A 21,318-nucleotide genomic window follows, 5' to 3' on the forward strand; every position below is an offset into this window, starting at 1 on the left:
AACATTCTGGTTTATTTTTGTTCTTAATGATAATTCTGGGACAGATTTAGTAAAAGATTACTGGTGGAAGTGTAAGTTGGTAGAAGCTTTGTGGTGTTGACTATGTATTAGAAATTTATTCTCCCTAGAAATTTTTTAAATATTAATTTCCTTTAATTTACCAGCTTCTTAGCTTCTTGTAATCTAGCCTAAGAAATCATCTTTTAGAGGTGCTCCTTTCGTAGCATACATCTTTTGATACAGACACAAGTCCATATAGTAAATGTTTTACTATTTACTCACCCTCCTTCAGCACATGTGTTGGGGAATAGAGGGAGTGTTTTACAAGTTTGAAAATGTTTAGACAAACCTTATTATACTCTGTCTACAGTTACCTGACTTGGCCATTTCTCTGCTTTTATAGGTATGGGAAGCTGCTGATGTATTGATCAAAGCTGCTCTTCCCCTGACAACAAGTGACACAAAAACTGTGTCAGAGTGGATCAGTCAGATGGCCACCCTGCCCCAGGCCTCCAATTTGGCTACTAGAATCTTGCTTTTAACACTGCTTTTTGAGGTAAAATTTAGATTTTTTTGGTTCCTGTGATTCATTAAAGAATTATAACACATGTACCATTTGAGACCTTGAAGATAGTGGAAATATAAGGCATGATCTCTGCATTTCATGAGCCCACAGTTTCTGATAGGCTGTAAGACATGTAATTAAGTATAAAATGCAATGTTTTGTGCCACATAAATAACATACAGAATTTTCTCTGAGTTCAGGAGAAGGGCTAATGCATCACTTCTGGATATAATGAGGAAAAGACTTCTCAGAACAATTATTAATTAATTGTGTCATAGAGGATTTAGGGGAGTGGTAGTTAAAAGGTTTTTAGAATGACCATCATAGTATAGTTATGGGATAATTTGGGCCTCTCTGAAGAAACCTCACTGGCAGCCAAGGAGTGGGATCGGGTGTGGAAATTGGATATAAAGCATCAGAAAGAATCTGATTCTTCCTCATACCTGGTCAGTCACCAGATTATTTTAGGCAGGAGAGTGGTTTGGCCAGAACATGTTCTTTTTCCAGCCAATACAAGAATTAGGAGGCAACTGACCTTGAACAAGTGACTCTTCATTTGTAGCTCATGTTTAATAGTAAAGCCTGAACTTAATTGAGTAAATCCTTCATAACTGTTGAGGAGATTAAGTCCAATATATGTCATATTGTGTGTCTACAGTCTTGACTTCCTTTATGATGGAAGTGGTGATTCTTACTATGGCACTTGTGAACGGATACTTCTGGGAAAGATTGCAAAGTACTGATTGTTGGGGTCCCCAGTAACATAATATGGAGAGAATCACTTATGAATCCCCTCCCTTTTAAAAATCAGAGGACTGGTCTTACATTTTCTTCTAATCCTTTTCCTGTGCATTTAAACAATTAGACTATTTAGAAACTTTTGTATCCTGTATTCTCAGTACTATATTATGAATGTTTTCCCAAGCCATGTATACATTCCATCTTTGGGATGTCCCCTAGTTTACTTAAATAATTGCCTGTTGTTGGACATTTAAATTTCTTCTAGTGCAGCCCCTATAAAGGAAATACTGTAGTGTAGGCCCTATAGGGGAACTGTACTAATCATTGCTGCATTTAATTATTCCATCTTCTTGGAATGTAAAGGTTCTCTATAACAGAAGCTTTTTAACTTCAACATAATTAAGACTGTGTAACCTAGATGACAGTCCTTAACGATACCAGTGATACTAATAACAGCTTCTGTATTAAGTAGATGCTGATGTACCAGGCACCATGTTGGGCATTAGAGAAAGTGAGCGAACGTACACACACACTTCATTTAATCACCATAATTAACATTGGAGGTAGAAATAATTATTTCCTGTGACCCCTAAGGGTCTAGACACTGAAGGCCTAGAGAATTTAAGTAACTCCTCTCAGATCACACAGCTGGTTGGTGGTGGAGGTGGAATTTGAATTCATCTAGTTCTCTTAATGTTCTTCCTGTACTGTGCTAATCCTTCATACTGAAAAGAAGTTGGGATTTATGTTTTTTCTTTGATCAATTAGGAGTTGAAGCTACCTTGTGCCTGGGTGGTTGAATCAAGTGGCATCCTCAATGTCCTAATCAAACTCTTGGAAGTAGTTCAGCCCTGCCTACAGGCTGCAAAGGAGCAAAAGGAGGTCCAGACCCCAAAGTGAGTGACTTTTATCTCACCTGGTTTCACTTGTGTTCCCCTTATACTTGGGCCCTAAAGTGTAGGGCCTGAATCAGGCACTTTCCTAGAGCCTGTACAGGACAAATCTTGAGTACTTCCTGTGGTTTGAAAATAGTTGCGGTCCCTAATGTGAAATCAAGTAAGTTTTCTGTATTATGCAAGTTTCTAGCTTTCCTAGAGTAAATTATTTCTTTTTTAGGTGGATCACCCCAGTGTTGCTCCTGATAGATTTCTATGAAAAGACAGCCATCTCCTCTAAAAGAAGAGCCCAAATGACTAAGGTATATAATACATGGTTGGTAAAACTACTTAGCTTCTCAAGGCAAGAATAGACCAGGAGAGAATATGGGAGAGTGGTAAAGAATCAGGAGAAAGCTCCCTGATGAAGACATAAATGTCTTAAGGAATCAGAGTAATTCTAGATTTCTCTTCTGCATGGTCATTTAGAATTATTTTTCTATGGGGCTGCTTGCAAAAGGGCCCAAAAACTACCCTGGAAGTAAATATTAAAGGAATGTGCTATCTCCAAAGGAAGGGAGAGTGGCTTTTATACACCAATTCCTTCAAAAGCCAAATGCTCTTTAAAAAAAAAAAAGATTTTATTTATTTATTTTTTTTTTTGTAAGAGGGGCAGAGAGAGACTCTTAAGCAGACCAAGAGTAAGGCACTTAACCGACTAAACCACCAGGTGCCCCAAGCCACATGGATCTTTATATGAAAACTGTATCTGTCACATTATCTCAGTGCCTTCTCAGAAACAAATTTTTGTTCCTGCCCATCCAGAATGCTTCCTATTTGTAGAAAAACAATTGGAAACAAAAGGAAAGCTGAGAATTGCAAAACAAAGGTATAGAGGGTTTTGTGCCACTGAAGGGGCTTAGGAACTTGAGGGTTAGTGCATACAAAAATCTCTCTCTTGGCTCTCAAAATTTCATTAAATGTTGGGTGTTAGTTCTTTTTCCTGGGTTAGGTTTAGCAGTGAACAGATGAAGTTACTATTTCTTCTAACAATGAACCTTGTAGGAAATACAGTTAAACTTTGTGTTCTTAAATTTAGTATCTACAGTCCAACAACAACAACTGGCGCTGGTTTGATGACCGCTCTGGGCGTTGGTGTAGTTACAGTGCAAGCAACAACAGCACAATTGATTCTGCCTGGAAATCTGGAGAGACAAGTGTGCGTTTCACTGCAGGCCGAAGAAGATACACAGTCCAGTTCACTACAATGGTGCAGGTACATGCTTACTCAGTGCCATAAACTTTTACTGAAACAAGGGGAAGGTACTGGGTGTGCTTTTTGGCTTGCTTCTTCCTGAACCAGCAGTCTTCACGTGTTCTAAGAAGCACTGTTACCACTACTAAATTGGATGTAATTTACAGAGAATGGAGTCTTCCTAAAGTCATTAGTGAGACCATGAGTCAGTCTGTGGCAGTTTGATACTGTCCCATCCAGAAATGATTTTAAGTGTTAGTGATGGTATCTGCTCTGTTGGAAAGTTTCCAGTTTGTTTTATGGCCTTATGTATGCTACTTTCCTTCTGGGGACCTTAGGCTTTTTCTCTCTGTAAATGATAGGGACGGGAAAATTGCCAGGGTTCCTTCCTATTACAGGATTTTGCCTGGGAGTTCCAAAACCCCTCTTACAGGTTTTTTTTTTTGTAGAGATATTCTTTGTCTCCTTGAAATTCTAGGTTAATGAGGAAACAGGGAACCGGCGCCCTGTGATGTTGACTCTCCTGAGAGTACCACGGCTAAATAAAAACTCGAAAAATAGCAACGGACAGGAGCTAGAGAAGACACTGGAAGAAAGCAAAGAAATGGATATCAAACGTAAAGAAAATAAAGCCAATGGTATGGACTTGTAGTTTTGAGTCTTTCAGGATATGTTATATAAAGCTTAGCGTGTCTTTATGTCTTTAATTTTGGCCAGCTTCATCATGAGTGATTTTCTTATCCATCAGATTGTTTGATGACTTAAAGATCAACAGTCCTTTTTATATGCCCTTTCATCTGGTCTTAGAATTGGTGTTTTGTATGTTTCTCTTAATAAGGACCCAGGTGCTTGACCTGGCTCTGAGGGAGAGATGGAGGAGGAAATGTCAAGTTAAACTGTCTGAACTCTTACTTTCTTATTTGTAGATACTCCTTTGGCCCTAGAAGGTACAAATACTGAAAAGGAGACAAGCCTGGAAGAAACAAAAATTGGAGAGATCCTAATCCAAGGCCTGACAGAAGATATGGTGACTGTTTTAATCCGGGCCTGCGTGAGCATGCTAGGAGTCCCTGTGGACCCAGACACTTTGCATGCCACCCTTCGCCTCTGTCTGAGGCTCACCCGAGACCACAAATATGCCATGATGTTTGCAGAGTTAAAGAGTACCCGCATGATCTTGAATTTGACCCAGAGCTCAGGCTTCAATGGGTTTACTCCCTTGGTCACCCTTCTCTTAAGACACATCATTGAGGACCCCTGCACCCTCCGTCATACCATGGAAAAGGTGAGTCTTTGTGGTGGCAGAAGCTGTTTTAGCTCTGTATCAAACCTTTGTTCTCCTTGGTCTCAGAACAGATACATTTCTGGTTCTTCATAAGATATATATATAGTTAGATACATAGACTATGTGCTTTGTCTGGCAAACTTTACCAAATATGTGATCTGGTGCTTGCTTAGGTGTGGTAGATTGTCCCATTGGATGACTTTTTTAAAAAGTAGAACATAACATTTTCTATCCTTAAATTTACTATAGTTAATAAATCTTACCTGTAAAGTTCTCTCTGGCAATATATATATAGGTTTTTCAAACCAAAAACTGTTAATGAGGAATGGGATACCTTCCACCAAGTTCATGTCTTAATTACATTATAGGATTATTTATCATGTGTTCACCTATGAGCCTATTTTCCAAACACTGTATTTTGGGGTTATAAAAGTAGTAAAGTTTTGGGAATACTTATGATATACCAGACATTTTAATAAGCTCCTTATAGATACCCATTGTAAAATCAGAAAACTGAGGCATATATGTTCATTTTAGGAAACATATAAAGCAGTGGAAGAAATGACAAAACAATTAGAAAAAATGAAAGTATTTTTAACAACAACATTAAGAAAGTGGAAAAATAGGGAAGACAAATGTCTTATTTCCTCCTCCTAATTCTTTGTCAGTAGTCATCATGTGAATGTTACTTGACTTCCATTTTTTTCTGTTGGGACACTGATTACCACATTTATAAGTAGTGCTGCAATATGCATTTTTGTGCATAGGTTTGTTGCATTTAGCTTTGTTTTTCTTAGGGATTCCTAGAAATCGGGTCAAAATGTATAAATATTTTTTAACTTGCCAGGAAAGGGGTACCACTTTATACTTCCACATGTGTATGAGTATATATCTCAAATTCTTCAGTTCTTTAACCAGCCTTTTTAAATTTAATCTGATGTGAGCAAAATCAAAAGAAAAAATGCTATTAAAAGCTGCATATACATTATTCCAAGGGCAAGAAAAAGCCTAAGAGGGAATGAACAGCTATATGCAGGTAGAATTCTGACTTAAAAGCAAATTGTTTAAAGTTTATAAACTTGAAAAATGCTAGGGGAAAAAAATCAGGTTCTTGTTGGATGAGAGAACTTTCTAAGCTTAATTGTATTTGGGGGGGTAGGGAGCAAAGGAAGATCAGTGGCAGTTTTAACATACCAAGTTGGCGAAATGTAAATGCTTGATAATAACCATTGCAGGTGTGGGTGTGGACAACCAGGCATACTCTTAACTTTTGGTGGGAGTGGAAATTAGTGCAGCCACATTGGAGGGCAATTTGGTACTGTCAGTTTAAGATATCCTTTGACCTAGAAATTCTGTGGCTAAGAATTTATTTGATAGTTAAAGTCAAGTATGCCAAGGTACATATAGATTGTTCACTGTAGAATTGGTTGTAATAACAAGAAATGAGATCAGATGTCCAGCAGAGGACTGGATAAATTATAGCATATTCTTTATAATGAAATTACACTTCTTTGTATTTAAAAAATGAGAGTTTATTATTGTAGCCTTACAGGCAAGATAAAGGGGTTAATAAGTTAAACTTAAAGAGCATGACTGATTTGGTAAGAAAAGCATTAAGATTCCAAAAGATGTTTGTGAACAGTTGACAAAGGAATAAATAATGGAAAATACAGTGGAGTTATTTTCTTTATTCTTTCCTGTATTTTCTATTGATTGATGAGTCCTTTTATAAGAAGACGAAAAGTATGATGTGTAAGCCCTGTAGTATCAGAGCAAACGGTCTGTAAATAGTTTGATATTTCCTGTGGCTATCTGAGACTGATGATTGAGACATAAAGAAAACGTCTAATTTTGTTCTTAAACACCAAGATATCAGTATTGCATATTTTTAGAATTTGAACCATTCTGGCTTAAAATTGGGACAGCATTTGGGAAGGCTAGGAGCTGGCACTTACATATGAGAGCTATAATTTATATGGATGATCGTGGTCTAGATATATTTGCCAATTTCTATGAAGATCACATGCCATCTGGTGTAATAATTGATAGTTTGGGGATATGCTGAATACTGTGACTTTTTTTTATAATCAGGAAGGAGTGGGACTTAAAAGACCAAGTGCATCATTTCTCAAAAATCTAAAGCTGTCATCTATTGTCTTGAGGCAGAGTTTGGATAGTATTTAAAAAACCTTGGTAACTCTTTTTTGAATGCAATTGTATTTTTGAAAAGTGGTCTTATCAGCAGTGTTTCTTCTCTTTACAAGGTGGTTCGCTCAGCAGCTACAAGTGGAGCTGGTAGCACTACCTCTGGTGTTGTATCTGGCAGCCTTGGTTCTCGGGAGATTAACTACATCCTTCGTGTCCTTGGGCCAGCTGCGTGCCGCAATCCAGACATTTTCACAGAAGTAGCCAACTGCTGTATCCGCATTGCCCTTCCAGCCCCTCGAGGGTCGGGAACTGGTGAGTTTCCCCTTACCCTGGCCTTTGAGATATTGAAGTCTATGGCCTAGTATAACCCCTGAGATTTTCTGTGAAGAGACCTGTAACTTGGAAAGCCTCTTTGGTAGGCAAGTGTTGGGACATTAACTGATCGGTCATGTGGGCCAATTCAGAGGTACTTCAGTAGCCTCTTACTTGCCCTGTGGTAATCCCTGCCAGAGAAAGCAAGGTCTCATTCAATTTAGTCCTTGCCTTCAAAGAATTTGTCTTGGTGTGACAACAGAGCTTTTATACACTGTGAATGGTTTACAGAGAGAGTGGTAATTGATGGACAGGTAGACATGTGACGACTCACCTGATGCAGTAGGGAGTATGCAGTATCAGTGTGTTCTTGCTCAAAATGTCCAACCTATATTCAATTACAAGGAAACAACTAAATGCAAATTGTGAGATATTCTGTAAGGCAGCCAACCTAGACTCTTCAAAAGAATTAATGTTCTGTTAATGTTCTAAAGGAGAAAAAATGCAAGGTTACTCTAGGTGGTAAAAGGAAACTAGAAAGAACTACCGACCTTGATGGGATTCTGGACCCAATAAAGAGATTGAGAGAAATTTGAATACTGACTATGTGTAGTCAGATAATTATATCTTTATTAAATGTCTTGGGTGTTATGATGGTATTGTGGTTATGTAGGAAAATATCCCCAATCTTAAGTGCAGGTAAATATATTTATGGATAGACAAATGTTGATTCTAGATGAAAAGTATGGGTATTATTTATTCTAACCTTTAAACTTTTCTGTAGGGTTGTGGGTTTTCTTTTTAAAATAAAAGGTAGGGGATGCCTGGGTGGCTCAGTTGGTTAAGCAGCTGCCTTCGGGGCTCAGGTCGTGATCCCAGCGTCCTGGGATCGAGTCCCACATCGGGCTCCTTGCTCAGCAGGGAGCCTGCTTCTCCCTCTGCCTCTGCCTGCCATTCTGTCTGCCTGTGCTCGCTTTCTCCCTCTCTCTCTGATAAATAAATTTTAAAAAAATCTTTAAAAATAAAAAATAAATAAATAAATAAAAATTTAAAAAAAAAATAAAATAAAAGGTAGGTTGGGAAGGGGACTCTTTTATCTTGGGAGCCTAAGATATGTACCTGGCTCTCTGTGCTGAGAATTTCTCATGTGCGATCTCATTTAAACCTAAAATTTTAGGAATTAAAAAAATTTTTTTAATTCAGGTTTATTGAAGTAATTTGGCCATTATCCTCTAATAGAACTAGGTTTCAGAACGAAGTCTCCCCAATTACAAAGACTGTATTCTTTTTTTTTTCTTTAAAGTTTTATTTGTTTGTTCATTTGCATGGCGGGGGTGGGGGATGGTGCCGAGAAGCAGATTGCCAGCTGAGCATGGAGCCTGATTATGTGAGGCTCAATCTCATGACCCCGAGATCATGACCTGAGCTAAAATCAAGAGTCAGACACTTAACCGACTGAGCCATCTAGGCACCAGGCAAAAGGCGTACTCTTTTTTGCCTGTATTCTATTTACTATTTTGTACTGCTCTAATAAATCCTGTGAGATTTAGAGAAAGTAAAAGCCAGATTTTCTAATAGGCTACTTGAACATTATTTGTAAATGGCCACCTGTCCCAAGCTTACAGGTTATACAAGCCCCCTTCTGAGTCTTTATCCCCAACCAAGTATAGGTACTGGTTCACTGTTGACTGATTTTTCTCTGTCTCACTTTGGCTTAGCTTCAGATGATGAATTTGAGAATCTTAGAATTAAAGGTCCTAATGCTGTACAGCTGGTAAAGACAACCCCTTTGAAGCCCTCGCCTCTGCCTGTCATTCCTGATACTATCAAGGAGGTGATCTATGATATGCTGAATGCCCTGGCTGCATACCATGCTCCAGAGGAAGGTATGTAGCTACCGTACCTCAGAAGTCTGGGCACTTTGCCTGGATATTTCAACCAACTTAGTCTTAATGAGCACTCACTATGTGCCCATGTACTGGGAATCAAGATGAATAAAACATATGTCCTTTTCTGAAAAAACTAGTGGTCATACATTATGACAGATGGCAAAGTAGTGGTGAATCCTAGAGCAAGGCACCTGACTTGGTGGGGGTTGGGGCCTGTAGGAAAGTTTCTTAGAACAGGTGGTTTCTAAAGTAAGTCTTAAATTATCATTTAAGAGGAGATGAGGAGAATGCTGACATACAAGAGTCCATCCCATACAGAGGAAAGAATAAAAAAAGATTAAAGAGGAGATAGTATCTTGTGGACAGAAAAATAAATACCAAGGAGTCTCTAATATTTTCATTCTCAGAAACAAAAACATCTTTATCTCCCAAAAAACTGGGATCAGTATTAGAAGGTGTAGTTAGGCTTCCTGACCTTTGAGAGCACCATCTCAATCCACCTTTATTCCTAGCTAAGGTGCTCCTTGTAAGTACTGGGAAAGTCATGAATGAATTACTTGGAACCTCGGCTTTCATTCAGTCATATCCTTCTGGATTTTATTTGGGACATATTTCTTTAATAGGTCTCACAGAATTGCCAAAAATTGATGAATATAGTCTTTACTATGTCAAGAAAATCTGAGTCTTTGATGCTTTTCATCCATTCAGCACTCTGATCTGTAAAGAGCTCCTTGTTTCTTCTACAACCATAGAACCTTTACTCCACCTCATATCTTCCCCAACCCCCAAAAATAATTTAGCTATATAACCAGGGCAAACATTTATTGACCCCCGTTACATTAGGCATAATACTGCCTATGTTCATTTAAGCTCAATGACAGCTGAGGAAAGTTGAACAGACCAAGTAGATTGCCTGTGGTCACAAAACTAGTTAGTGAAAGACTGAGCCTTTCATCCATGCTCTTTTGATTATACTACATTTCTCCTCTTAAGTGAAAGCCTGGCAATACCACCATATAAATAGTCATGGTAAGTTGGAGCAAAATTGACCAAGCTGCCAAATAGGCATTGACGTTGCACAGTTACAGGTGAGTTTTGTTTTTGTTTGCTTTTCTAGCAGAGAAATCTGACCCTAAACCTGGGGGTATGACCCAAGAGGTTGGCCAACTCCTACAAGACATGGGTGATGATGTATACCAGCAGTACCGGTCACTTACTCGTCAGAGCAGTGACTTTGATACACAGTCAGGTTTTTCCATTAATGTAAGTCAATTCCAACCTCCTATTTCCTTTTCCCTTTCCAATACCTATGTGTTCTCCATATTTAGGGTTATGCTTGGGAAATTTCAAAGGTACTGATTTTGATATACCTGTCAATTATCTGTTGCCTAAAAATGAAAATAAATTTAGGGTGTCCCTGGGATTTGTCTCTGTTTGGATTGGAAACATTTCCTTAAATTGATTTTTCATTCTCATTTTTCCCTGTCCTCGCTCCCCAATCTCCCAGTCACTGTTTATAATGATTGATTCCCACAGATTATAGTATATAGCAGATAAAGGTGGTTAAAAGATCGGCTAAAGATAATCTGTAGCATTTACAATGAGTACCCTGGGAAGGGATCCTACCATTTAGGGATAATTGTCTTTGAAATTAATAATGGCTCATGAATATTCTTCTATAGAGTCAGGTCTTTGCTGCAGATGGTGCCTCCACTGAGACATCCACATCTGGGACATCCCAAGGAGAAGGTAATGGTTTACTTTCTCTTGTTCTTATTTCTAGAGAGGACAAAGAAACTGGGTTGGGTGTCTTGGGCAGGAGGTATGGGAATATAGGCATAATTGTCGCATTTACTTATCTAAATGAACTTTTCCCAAGGGTGAGCTCAGTATTCTGTAAATAAAGGTATCTATATGTTAAAATTAATAAAACTGACATAACCAAGTAATGGTTGCTATGGTACGATCCTTTAGAGGTACTCTTTAAACCACCCCATATATTTCTTTTGTTGGCTTTCATGCTGGCTTATAGAGCTTTGGTGCCAGTGACACAATTCTAGCTCTAAGGTTTATGTGGTGGATTCTTGCCTTCTAACATTGTCATGTGGAAGCAGTTTTAAGGATGCCTTCCAAGAGCTGCTGCTCCTTGGATAGAGAAGATCTTCGAGATCTAAGCAAGGAGACATTGTACTTGATATAACTGCTGGGATAAAATATAGAGGGCATGTGATTAATAGCCTCTCAGTATTCCTGGATGAGACAGGAAAGCATTTATAGAGGAGATCAGCTTTTGAGCTAAGCTAGATAAGTAAATGCATGCCAGGGAGACATGTGGGAAGGAAAAGGTAAAAAGATGTATAAGGCATCTTTGGAGTATACAGTATTTCTGGAGCATAAAACTATGTGTAAAAGAAGGGGAGTGACAAAAGATACGTGAATAGCCTCCCTGCTGTACCTGTCATCTTAGCTATCTGTCCTTCCGCTGCATTGTGAGGGGGATTTTCAGTTTGTACCATTGTCCTAAAGTGGAGGAGGAGGAGTATTCTCCTTGCACTTGAGACTTGATGTTTGCCAATATTTCAACGTGAAATTGAACCAGAGTTTGGCTCTTTCTCAACAGCATCAACTCCAGAGGAGTCTCGGGATGGGAAGAAAGATAAAGAAGGGGACCGGGCCTCTGAGGAAGGCAAGCAGAAAGGCAAAGGCAGCAAACCTTTAATGCCCACCTCCACTATTCTTCGTCTTCTGGCAGAGTTGGTGAGGTCCTATGTTGGTATTGCTACCCTGATTGCCAACTACAGCTACACTGTGGGCCAGTCTGAGCTGATTAAAGAGGTAATATTTCCAGTACGTCTGAGGCTTTATACTGTTAACATTTGGATACAGATGTGTCTCACTCTTTGCTGGGAACCTATGCATGCTAGCCCAGTGTTGCCAGGCAGAGGCCTCTTAAGATACAATGAAGAAGTTAGACATTTTCCAGTGATGTGGTGCTATCAGGCTCATTACAGGGAGTGAGTTGGTGCCATTTGTTAATTTGTTTTGTAGAAAACTACTTGGTCTGCAGTATGGCAGCTACAAAAGGCAAGGTTTGGAGTCAGAGCAGTTAAAAATCTGATCTAGATAGCAATCTAGGTAATACAGCATCTTGGTGAAGTCGCAGGAAAAAATAGGTGAGTTGAAGAGATATTTTAAAGGTAGAAATAGACAAGAATTGGAAGAAAACAAAATCAAGGACTTGATGTTTTATGATTTTCCATTCCTTTTTATGTTAGTAGAAGAAAATGGTTTGAAGGGAAAAGGTAGTTTGTTTGCATAAGGGTATCTAAGGGGACTGTAGAATAAGCCAAATAAACAAGAATATGGGTGTTTATCTTCCAATTGTACTCAGCACCTGTGCTAAGACACCTGATGTGGTTAATAGTATTGGTACTATGGAATATAAGCACTTTCAGAGCTTGGAAAAAAATGAAGTCATATTTTGTATGTCCTGATACGGAATTATCTTTAAGTTATTTTTCAAGTGAGAGGGCACTCTAAGAAACTAGATGATGTTCCCATATATGTAAAAGGGGTGCCCAGGGAATTTTTTTTCATAAAGTGGATCTTGTTTTGGGTTGTCATATTGTAACTTTATGGTTAGTAAGTAGTAAAGGTTTTGAGAGTAGAATGGGGACATTAATGTTGCAGGCAAAGAATAAGAAAGCAGCTGCCATTTTTTAAGCTATTTTGGCTTTAATCCAAGTTTTTAAAATACATACAAAGATACACAGTTCCTGAATAATTCATCACTTTTTCTTAGGTGACCATTACCCAAATTAAAATGTTACAAATTCCATAAAAGCTTACCCCTTCATTCCTTTGTACATTTCCCCCTCCCCTTTAAGCTTCTATAAGGTCACCATTATCTTGAGTTCTATTGCCACAGGTTAGTTTTGCAACTTCATATAAATGGAATCTTATAGTACATACTCCTTTGTGTCTGGATTCTTTTTTGTTTAATGTGTTCGCAAAATTGATTTTTCTGTGTGGTTGTAGTTTATTCGCTATATAGAGTTCCCTTGTGTAAATGTAACACAATCTTATCCATTCCAGTGCTGAGAGACAATTAGGTGGTTTTCCATTTAGAGGTATTAAAAGTAGTGTTGCTACAGTCCATTCTTAAACATGTCTTGGTGAACATACACAGTTGGCCGTTGAACAACACACAAGTGTTAAGGGTGCCAACACACCCTTCCCCCACTCCATGTATGCAGTTGAAAATCCGCATATAACTTTTGACTCCTCAGAAACTTTACTGGTAGCCTGCTGTTGACCAGAAGCCTTACCCAATATCATAAACAGTCAATGAACACGTACTTTGTATGGTTATATGTATTAGAAAAAAGAAAATATGATTAAGAAAATCGTAAGAAGAAATATATTTACACTTTTAAATTTATTCCACTTTAAAAAAAAAAAGGTGCATATAAGTGGGCCCATACAGTTCAAACCCATGTTGTTCAAGGATCAAACTGTACAAGTGTTGTTTCTGTTAGGTGGTATATGCCTAGAAATAGAATTGCTGGTCTCTTTAGCTTTAGCAAATGGTGCCAAAAGTTTCCAGAGTGGTTGTGTCAATTTATATTATCACCAAGCATGGTATATGGGAGTTCAGGTTGTTTCACCTCCTTGCCAACACTTGGTATTTTTCTCATTTTTCATTTTAGCTGATCGAGTGGATTTGTAGTGGTATTGCATTGTGGTTAAAATATCCTTGTCTTTATTGGCCATTTGGATATTCTCCTGTGATGTGTCCAAGTCTTGTATTCTTGTTTTCTATTGAATTCTTCACATATTCTGGATACAAGTATTTTTGTGGAGTTACGTGTATTAAACATACATTAGGAATTTTATTTGAAAGTTTTTAATCACTACGTCAGTTGTAGTTTCTGGTGGAATAAGACATTTAATTGTAAATTTATTAAGCATGTGTTTAATACATGTCACGTGACCTTGTGGTACTGGGTACTCCTAGGTGCTTTATAAATGCTATTGATGATCCTTCCCTCAGGACTGGAAGGTGATTGGTATTGCCACCCTTAACAGAAAAGTAGAGAAGGCTCAGAAAGGTTAGCTTGCTCAAGGTCAGCTGCAGAGGAGCAGGATTAGAATTGGAACCCAGGTCTCTGATTACAAATCCAAGTCTCTTTACTGCATCACACTGCTTTCCCAAATTGCAAAGCTTTTTTTCCAGTTTTTAGTAATAATGTCACATAACATATTTATACAATTTTGTATTGTATTCACTACTGGGAATTTTTTATTTCTAACAAGTTCCATCTTAACTAGGCTACCTTACTTAATTATCTAGACTTTACAATTCTTCAGTGCTTTTTTTTTATTGAGGCAAATTTTACATAAAATTAAGCATTTAAGTGTATAGTTGAGTTGCATTTAGTACATTAAGTGTTTGTGCAACCATCATCTCTTTCTAATTATGAAATTATTTATGTATTTTGATCCAAAATCTGCTTGAATGACAACAGAACTTTAAGTTCCTTTCTAATGTAAGGAATTACCAGGGCAGAAATGATTGTTAGAAAGAAGGAACAAGTCTCAGTTTCCTTCCCTTGTTGGACCTTTTTTGCTATTTTATGTAACTCTTCATTAAATATGTTTGCATATCCATATCTGTGACTACTGTTCGAACTCCTGCCACTTTTTAGCCCACGTTCCTTAGCATGTTGTAGGTATCGGTAAATATTACAATTTAATAGAATACTGAAGGAATTGTAGCACTCAATTATGAATCAGGATTTGAATCCTTTCCATGGGCTAAGTTTTTTGTGCAGGCCATGTTTCTTTGGGCCTCAGATTACCCATCTGTCAGACGGGGAAGATATTGAACTTGGCTTAACTGTTCTATAGGTTTACTGTGAACAGTTCTGTCAAATATCACACATAAAAGTGTTTGAGAAATGCCAAGTGACATGTAAGTAAAGGTGCTTAAACTGTGTAATGAGAAATGAATGAGATTTAAAAGCATAAAATCTGGATTTGCTACTCGCTTAGCATGTACCTTCAACCCTTGGTCTTCTCATCTGTAAAGTAGACCTGATAATTGACAGGATGACTTGAAGGATCAAATCTCTGTATATGTACCTTGTTGATATGCAAATAATATGGCATAATTATGCTTGTGAGTAAACGTCATGGTTAATGACTTTTCAGGACTGCAGTGTGCTAGCTTTTGTTCTGGACCACCTCCTCCCACATACCCAGAATGCGGAAGACAAGGACACACCTGCCCTGGCCCGCTTATTCCTCGCAAGCCTGGCTGCTGCAGGGAGTGGCACAGATGCCCAGGTGGCCCTTGTGAATGAAGTAAAGGCAGCCCTGGGACGGGCACTGGCTATGGCTGAGAGTACAGAGAAACATGCCAGGTAAAATCCATGCCTGATGGAGTGCTAGTAACCAATAGCATCCCCTTACTGCATTCCTTGTCCATGGGATTCCTTGCACTTGAACAAGAGTTCTGGTCCCACTCTCACTGTATATCCTCTGGTCCTCTCAAGTAGTTCTAGTGCTTCCAGATACCTAGAGTATTGATTACATTTGGAAGAGGATACAGCTTAGAGAAAAAAACAAAGGGATGTTTTCATTATATTTCTGAGGTCTTGATGTTCAACAGGCTATTCAGTCTCACTTTTTAAATTATGTGTAAAGAAAACTAAGTGCTACCACTCAGGGAGTGAGCTCTCACCTTTTTCAATGTTACTTCCACAAGGAAATACTGAGGGCACCGGAGGGTTATCTGAGGTGAGTTAGTGAAGACACCAATAACAGGCAGTATTCATATGATAGAGGTGTCACACTTCTCTCCCAGGCTTCAGGCAGTGATGTGTATCATCAGTACTATCATGGAGTCCTGCCCCTCCACCTCCAGCTTCTACAGCAGTGCCACAGCCAAGACCCAGCACAATGGCATGAACAACATCATTCGACTCTTCCTAAAGAAGGGACTGGTTAATGACCTGGCAAGAGTGCCTCACAGTCTGGACCTGTCTAGGTAAAGTTATTCCTGAACCCCAGTGGCAGGCTTTTGCCCTCTCTTTAGTCATGCTGCTTTTATTTCTTCATTTGCTTGTATTTCCTGTATCTTCGTCAGATGAGTAGTGAGCCACAAATGTGATAGGAATGATTTGGATATAGGTGGGAACCTGAGTTCTTAATATCGTGGTTAAGCAAGACACTTTGCCTTTCTTCAGGCCTTAGTTTTCTCATGTCCTGCAAACTCCAGAGTTAGACTGTATGAATAATTTTTTCCCAAGCTTCCCCCACCTTAATTAAAAATAACCTATTATTGTAAAATTATATGTGTATCATGAGAACTACAGATGAGCAAAAATAGATATCACTGCCACTCAGATATCACTGTTACCTACCACATATCTCTCAGTGGTTTTCTTCACATGCATACAAAATGTATTTTTTACTAAAATGATGTTACATATGTTGTTGTGTAACCTGGGTTGGGTTGGGGGGTTTTTTGGTTTTTTTCAGTCACTATGTCTACCTTTCGGTGTAAGTAAATTTTTATCCTTTATATATAATGCCCAAATCCATATTCAAAAATTTTTGTGCAAACCAGAATCTAGTTACAGATCTTGCATTACTTCTGATTATGTCCTCTGAATCTCTGTTATTCTAACACAGAACCTTAATTTTTTTAATCTTCATTTTATTTCTGTTAGTGACACTAACTTGTTGAGGTGGTCAACAAGTCCTGCAGAATGTCTTGCCTTCTAGATTTGGCCCATTGCAATTCCTTTACTTCCTGTTTTCTCTAAACTTCTAATTAGAGCTAGAAGCTTAATGGAGCAATTTAAAGTTATTGGTTAGGCTATATCTTAAGTGGTGTATATCTCATATTCTATCATGGGGCAACACATCTCTTTGAACTATCAAAAATCATGACAGGGATGCCTGGGTGGCTCAGTTGGTTGAGCAGCTGCCTTCGGCTCAGGTCATGATCCCAGCATCCTGGGATCGAGTCCCGCATCGGGCTCCTTGCTCCACAGGGAGTCTGCTTCTCCCTCTGACTCTGCCTTCCACTCTGTCTGCTTGTGCTCACTCTCTCTTTGACAAATAAATAAATAAAATCTTTAAAAAAAAAAATCATGACAAAACTGACTACTAGAGTGATAATTATCATTGTACTGTTGTATTTTCTACCTTCTTACTATAAAGTAATCTATGTTAGTATTTTGGCACTGTATAAATGTTTGGTTTCCTGTCAGCCATATACCTAATTAATGATCTTAACAGTAAGTGATAATCCTTTCCTGTTCTAATTTCTTTGGGGATTATCAGTGATAACTTTCTCAATTCTGTCATTCCTTCTACACTGTTAGCTGGCATTTTTGTGGTCTGGTTACCCTGAAATACAGTTCCTACTGAAAAGGCAGGAAAAACTTTTTTTTTTTTTTTTTTTTTTTTTCTTAAGTCACCAATTTTTAGAGTAATCAGTAGACTTAATCACCACCCCAAATGCAACTTTTCTCTGGCTTTCAATTTTCTGTTTTCACTGATTTTTTTAAATCAGTAATTGAATTATTTGGACCACTGCTATCATTCTTTCTCATTATATCTTTGGCCCATGGGGCCTCCTCAGACTGACTTCTTTGTCGTTTTGATACAAATTAATCTTTTTTTTTAAGATTTTATTTATTTATTTGACAGACAGAGATCACAAGTAGGTAGAGAGGCAGGCAGAGACAGAGGGGGAAGCAGGCTCCCCACCGAGCAAAGAGCCCAATGTGGGGCTCAATCGCAGGACCCTGAGATCACGACCTGAGACAAAGGTGGAGGCCTAACCCACTGAGCCACCCAGGTGCCCCTCATCAGTTTTCTTAAAACGTTTAAAAATTTCAAACTCAGGAGTGTAATGAGCACCGTATGTCTCATCTGGATTAACCAGTGGTTATCATTTCTGTCCTGTTTGAGTTCCCCCATTTAGAAGCTGAATCATTTGAAGTTCATTGCAGACAACATGATGTTTTAACCTCTGAATGTTTCAGCATGTTTCTCCTAAAAATAAACATTCTTTTACATGGCTAGAATATCATCACATCTAAGAAATTTTACCATTGATATAATAGTACTCAATATGTATTTCGTACTCCGATATCCCCAATTATTCCAAGTATTACACCTTGAGGGGAGAGTGGTTTTTGTCCAGGATCCAATGAACATCACTAATTGCATTTGATTATCCCATATCTCTTGTTATGACATTTGACTGTTTTGAAGGATCCAGAAAGACAAATGTAGAATATTCCATAATCTGGATTTGTCTAATTGCTTCCTTATATTCAGGTTTAGGTTAAACTTTCCTGCATGGATAGTATATAGGTGATGTTTGCCCTTATTGATGCATCACACCAGGAGATACATAATACTAATTTGTCCATTATTGGTAATGCTAGGTTTGATCACAGTTAAAGGTTAGCTTTTCCCTTTGTACTTAATAAGTTTTCTATGGGGTGATTCTTTGAGTTCACATGAAGATTATATGAATATCCTATGCCCTGAGGATTTTTAACTCCATAGTTTTAGCATTTATTGGTGATCTTTGCCTGGATCACTTTCATTGTTGTCTGAAAAGTGATGATTTCTGACTTTATCCTGCCTGTTTGTATCCCTATGGCTGCAGATTCTTTTTACATTTAATGTAATACCATTGCCATCATTATTGTTGATCTTTCAGTGTTTCATATTTGACCTGTGGTAATGATGACCCCATTAATTTTTTAAAGCCTCTGGCACAACAAGATGTCCCAGACTCACCTTGTACCCTCCATGCCTCATCCCTGGAATCAGCTGTACTCTGATGAGTCTTGGTTCCTCCTTAGTGTGAGTTTCTGTGCTAAGTCCATCTCTGTATCTTCCTTTATCTCAGTCCAAACATGGCCAACACAGTCAACGCTGCTTTGAAGCCTTTGGAAACACTTTCCCGGATTGTTAACCAGCCCAGTAGCCTTTTTGGCAGCAAGAGTGCTTCTAGCAAGAGCAAGTCTGAGCAGGATGCCCAAGGAGCTGCTCAGGACTCCAATAGCAACCAGCAGGACCCAGGTAGGGAATCAGAGCCAATGGACTGAAGAGCTGGCTGGGTGGGCATAGCTATTTTATGGGTGCATTGCATCACAACTGTTCTGGCTTGGTGTTGTTTCCCTGGGAACTTGCTGGCCTTCCAGAGATCTGTCATAGTGGTGTGGGAATCCGCCCCACAAAGAATTCCTTCAAATTGTAGCCTTATTTGGCTCTCCTCACACGTAGCCTTGTCTTTTCCTTTGTCACCCATTCATTTATTCTCTGAGAACTTGTAAACTTGCCCAGGGAAGGGACCTTATTGTCTTCATGCTTGCCTCATGGTGCCCTGCAGATAGGCACCCTTTGATTATTTTGCTGGTTGGTTGATTGTTTCAGGCGAGCCTGGGGAAGCAGAAGTGCAGGAGGAGGATCATGATGTCACTCAGACAGAGGTGGCAGATGGGGATATCATGGATGGGGAGGCTGAAACCGACTCAGTGGTGATTGCTGGGCAGCCTGAGGTGCTCAGTTCACAAGAGATGCAGGTAGGGAGGCAGATCACCCAGCATACCCCTATTGCGGCGATGAACCAAACCCCCAGGCGGTGTGGGTGGGTGAGTACTTTAGATCTTTGCCTCAATGCTGTCTGTTTTGCAGAGGAACACAGATGATACTCTTAGTAGTAGATCAGTAAATGTGTTTGAATTGTATTAAATGAGGGGTGGGGGCAGGGCCAGAATGCCATCCATGTACTATGAAACAGAATAGATCCCAAGAGGAAAACTTAAGCACAGGTGAAATGTGGATGCAGAAAACTGGCCTGAGCCCTTTGGGCCCAAGGTATTTGATTTATTTGGCTCTGGCCATTAATGGAAACTCCTTAACATCACTGTTGTGCCTATAGCACCTGGTCTCACTGGAGCATTCAAACCAGCTATTTTCTAAAGACCCAAAAGAAGGCAATGTAATTTCTGGAGCTAGTAGCAGTGGTAAGAAATGGGGCCTTACAGTCTTAAGCTCTGAGGAGATCTGCATGTATTCCTGGATAGTGAAACAACTAATCAGATCTGAGATAACTGGGATGAATCCATTTGAAGGACAATCTGAATGCGGATTGGCAGCACATAGTAGTTTCTGTGCTCTTAGCACCAAATGTGTGGTGTTTATGCAACATGTTCTGTCACATGTTATCCTAGAAATATATACTCCCTTGCTGGCTTTTTTTAGGGTTTCCATGCTAGCTCAATGATAGACTTGTGTGCATCCATATATATGTTCTATTTCTCTCCAGGTTGAGAATGAGCTGGAGGACCTGATAGATGAGTTGCTTGAGAGGGATGGCGGATCTGGGAACAGTACAATTATAGGTGAGAGCCCCAGAACTGAGTATAGCCTTTTCCTTTGCCTCAGTCTCTCTTGGGAGGACCCTTTTTCTCATCATCTGCTTGCTCAGCTCTGCCTAAGGGCTCATAGCCAGCCTAGATTGCTGCTTGTCTTGATGTTGATGGTCTTACAGATGAGAAATTCACAAACCATCTACAGACCTGTGGTGGCAGGTCTGAAGCGTTGCCTGTGTGGGGGAGGTGGAGGGGGTGGCCATCAATATAGATGATACATGAGGCACATCAAGAGTGTTATTCATGGAAGCCTAGAGAGGAGGCTTTAGAGGCTGTAGGGTGAGAAAGTGCTTTCCTTTCAGTTCTTCAGCAAAATCCAGGGGCTTTCCGCCTCTGAGTCTCAGTAGTGTAAAAAGAGTGATCATTCCCTAAGGGTGGCCCTTTTTACAACTCAAAGGGAAAATGGCGAAAGTACCCTACTGTCACCTGGCTCCAAGGGTCTATGTGTTACTTGTTTTTATTTTATTGATAAAGGAAATCAAAGGATAAATGGAAGTAGACCTCTATTTTTAAATTTGACAAGACTTTCACACCCATTATCCTCTGTGGTTTCACAATTAGTGGGATTGGCAGGGCAGATGTGATCATCCCATTTTACAGATGAGGAAACTGAGACTCAGACAGGTAAAGTGACTGGCCAAGCTCACCTAGCTAGTCAACAGCAGAGAACCTAGGTCTTCTCCCTCATCCAAAAAAAAAAAAAAAATGGATATCTGCTGGGTGTACATAGCTACTTTAGGCGCACCCAATCTGGAAAGGGAAGTCCTCTGTTGTTCA

The 21,318-nt window shown here is 39.1% G+C and overlaps 1 protein-coding gene across 17 annotated transcripts in view; it reads left to right on the top strand.

Annotated features, from left to right (window-relative positions):
• Positions 1 to 21,318, top strand: part of HUWE1 (HECT, UBA and WWE domain containing E3 ubiquitin protein ligase 1) — a 173,342-nt gene that overhangs the window by 126,462 nt on the left and 25,562 nt on the right. For all 17 annotated transcript variants that reach the window (XM_045087833.1, XM_045087836.1, XM_045087835.1 and 14 more), the window contains 16 exons: positions 404 to 556; positions 2,075 to 2,202; positions 2,423 to 2,504; positions 3,281 to 3,457; positions 3,915 to 4,074; positions 4,363 to 4,721; positions 6,986 to 7,181; positions 8,900 to 9,067; positions 10,188 to 10,333; positions 10,753 to 10,819; positions 11,691 to 11,905; positions 15,284 to 15,495; positions 15,939 to 16,121; positions 19,014 to 19,186; positions 19,541 to 19,689; positions 20,436 to 20,511. In XM_045087833.1, the coding sequence (XP_044943768.1) occupies positions 404 to 556; positions 2,075 to 2,202; positions 2,423 to 2,504; positions 3,281 to 3,457; positions 3,915 to 4,074; positions 4,363 to 4,721; positions 6,986 to 7,181; positions 8,900 to 9,067; positions 10,188 to 10,333; positions 10,753 to 10,819; positions 11,691 to 11,905; positions 15,284 to 15,495; positions 15,939 to 16,121; positions 19,014 to 19,186; positions 19,541 to 19,689; positions 20,436 to 20,511 (2,644 nt within the window). The remainder of the gene's footprint in view (positions 1 to 403; positions 557 to 2,074; positions 2,203 to 2,422; positions 2,505 to 3,280; positions 3,458 to 3,914; positions 4,075 to 4,362; positions 4,722 to 6,985; positions 7,182 to 8,899; positions 9,068 to 10,187; positions 10,334 to 10,752; positions 10,820 to 11,690; positions 11,906 to 15,283; positions 15,496 to 15,938; positions 16,122 to 19,013; positions 19,187 to 19,540; positions 19,690 to 20,435; positions 20,512 to 21,318) is intronic.

The sequence above is a fragment of the Mustela putorius genome, unplaced genomic scaffold (genome assembly GCF_011764305.1).
Source record: "Mustela putorius furo isolate JIRA1106 unplaced genomic scaffold, ASM1176430v1.1 tig00001566_pilon_pilon_pilon, whole genome shotgun sequence".
In the NCBI taxonomy this organism is placed as follows: Eukaryota; Metazoa; Chordata; class Mammalia; order Carnivora; family Mustelidae; genus Mustela; species Mustela putorius.